The sequence below is a fragment of the Suricata suricatta genome, chromosome 6, assembly GCF_006229205.1.
Source record: "Suricata suricatta isolate VVHF042 chromosome 6, meerkat_22Aug2017_6uvM2_HiC, whole genome shotgun sequence".
NCBI classification, from domain to species: domain Eukaryota; kingdom Metazoa; phylum Chordata; class Mammalia; order Carnivora; family Herpestidae; genus Suricata; species Suricata suricatta.
This window is the reverse complement of record NC_043705.1, coordinates 136,881,098-136,882,144: the sequence shown is the minus strand read 5'-3', so window position 1 is coordinate 136,882,144 and position 1,047 is coordinate 136,881,098. Positions and strand designations below refer to the sequence as shown.

The 1,047-nt window shown below is 51.3% G+C and overlaps 1 protein-coding gene across 1 annotated transcript in view; it reads left to right on the top strand.

The window, feature by feature from the left end:
- Positions 1–1,047, top strand: part of TRIO (trio Rho guanine nucleotide exchange factor) — a 197,873-nt gene that overhangs the window by 125,977 nt on the left and 70,849 nt on the right. The window contains 1 exon segment of the mRNA XM_029941284.1: positions 262–471. Coding sequence (XP_029797144.1) covers positions 262–471 — 210 coding nt within the window.

The window sequence follows — 1,047 nt, the reverse complement described above, 5'->3', positions numbered from 1 at the left end:
CGGGGGGGGGGGGGGTTAGCTCCACAGACAGAATACCTAGCGGGCAGGTCTCTGAAGCCCCTGGCGTCCCAGCAGACTCCCAGGGTGAAGTGACTCATTCCAACGAACCTGTATTTTCTGGTAGCGATCCATTCCCGCTCCTTTACGGGCTATAAACAGAATTTGCCTTCTCAAGAGCAACAGCCTTAGGATAGTGCCTCATTTTTCTACAGTAGCTGTGCGGGCCTGAGTCCAAGTTCACATAAGCCTGTTATACCACAGGAGACCCAAAGCACAGGTGGTCACACGGTTCCTAGCTACGGGGCGGAGCCTGGTCTTCGTGAACTGCAGTCAGCCACACACGAGGGCACCAGGAGCTGTGGACATCCCGCGAGGAAGCACACCCGAACCACCTCGGAGCGGGAGCGGGAGCGCCAGAGCACCTCCCGAGACCCACGGGGCGCTTCCAGACCACCACCGCCAACCACCCAGGTACAAGTATGCCGCCTGAAAAGACACGCCCTTTCTGTTTGGACCACCCTCTAGAAAAGTCTTAGCATGCCTTCGAAAGGGCAAAACTTTTTACATTCATTTATCTCTTTGGCAATTTCATTCAAATACCATATGATTTCACTTGTGTGGAATTTAAGAAACAAAACAGATGAACATAGGGGAAGGGAAGAAAAAATAAGATACAGACAGAGAAGCAAACCATAAGAGACACTTGAATACAGAGAACTGTGTGGGGGCGGGGGCGGGGGGGAGGGGTTGGGCTGGATGGGGGATGGGCTTTAAGGAGGGCACTTGTTGGGATGAGCACTGGCTGTTATGTGTAAGTGACGAATCACTGAATTCTACTCCGGAAACCATTACTATGCTATATGTTAACTAACTTGGATTTAAATAAAATCTATAAGAAATCAAATATCTTACTTCTAACAAATAAATGTCAAAACTCATTTCTAGAGTAAACCCAGACCAGACCCATGAGAGCGAACCCGGTGCGAATGCGAGCTGTGGGCCGCTGGGCGGACAGCTGCGGTGGTGACGCTGGACGCAGGCGAGTCC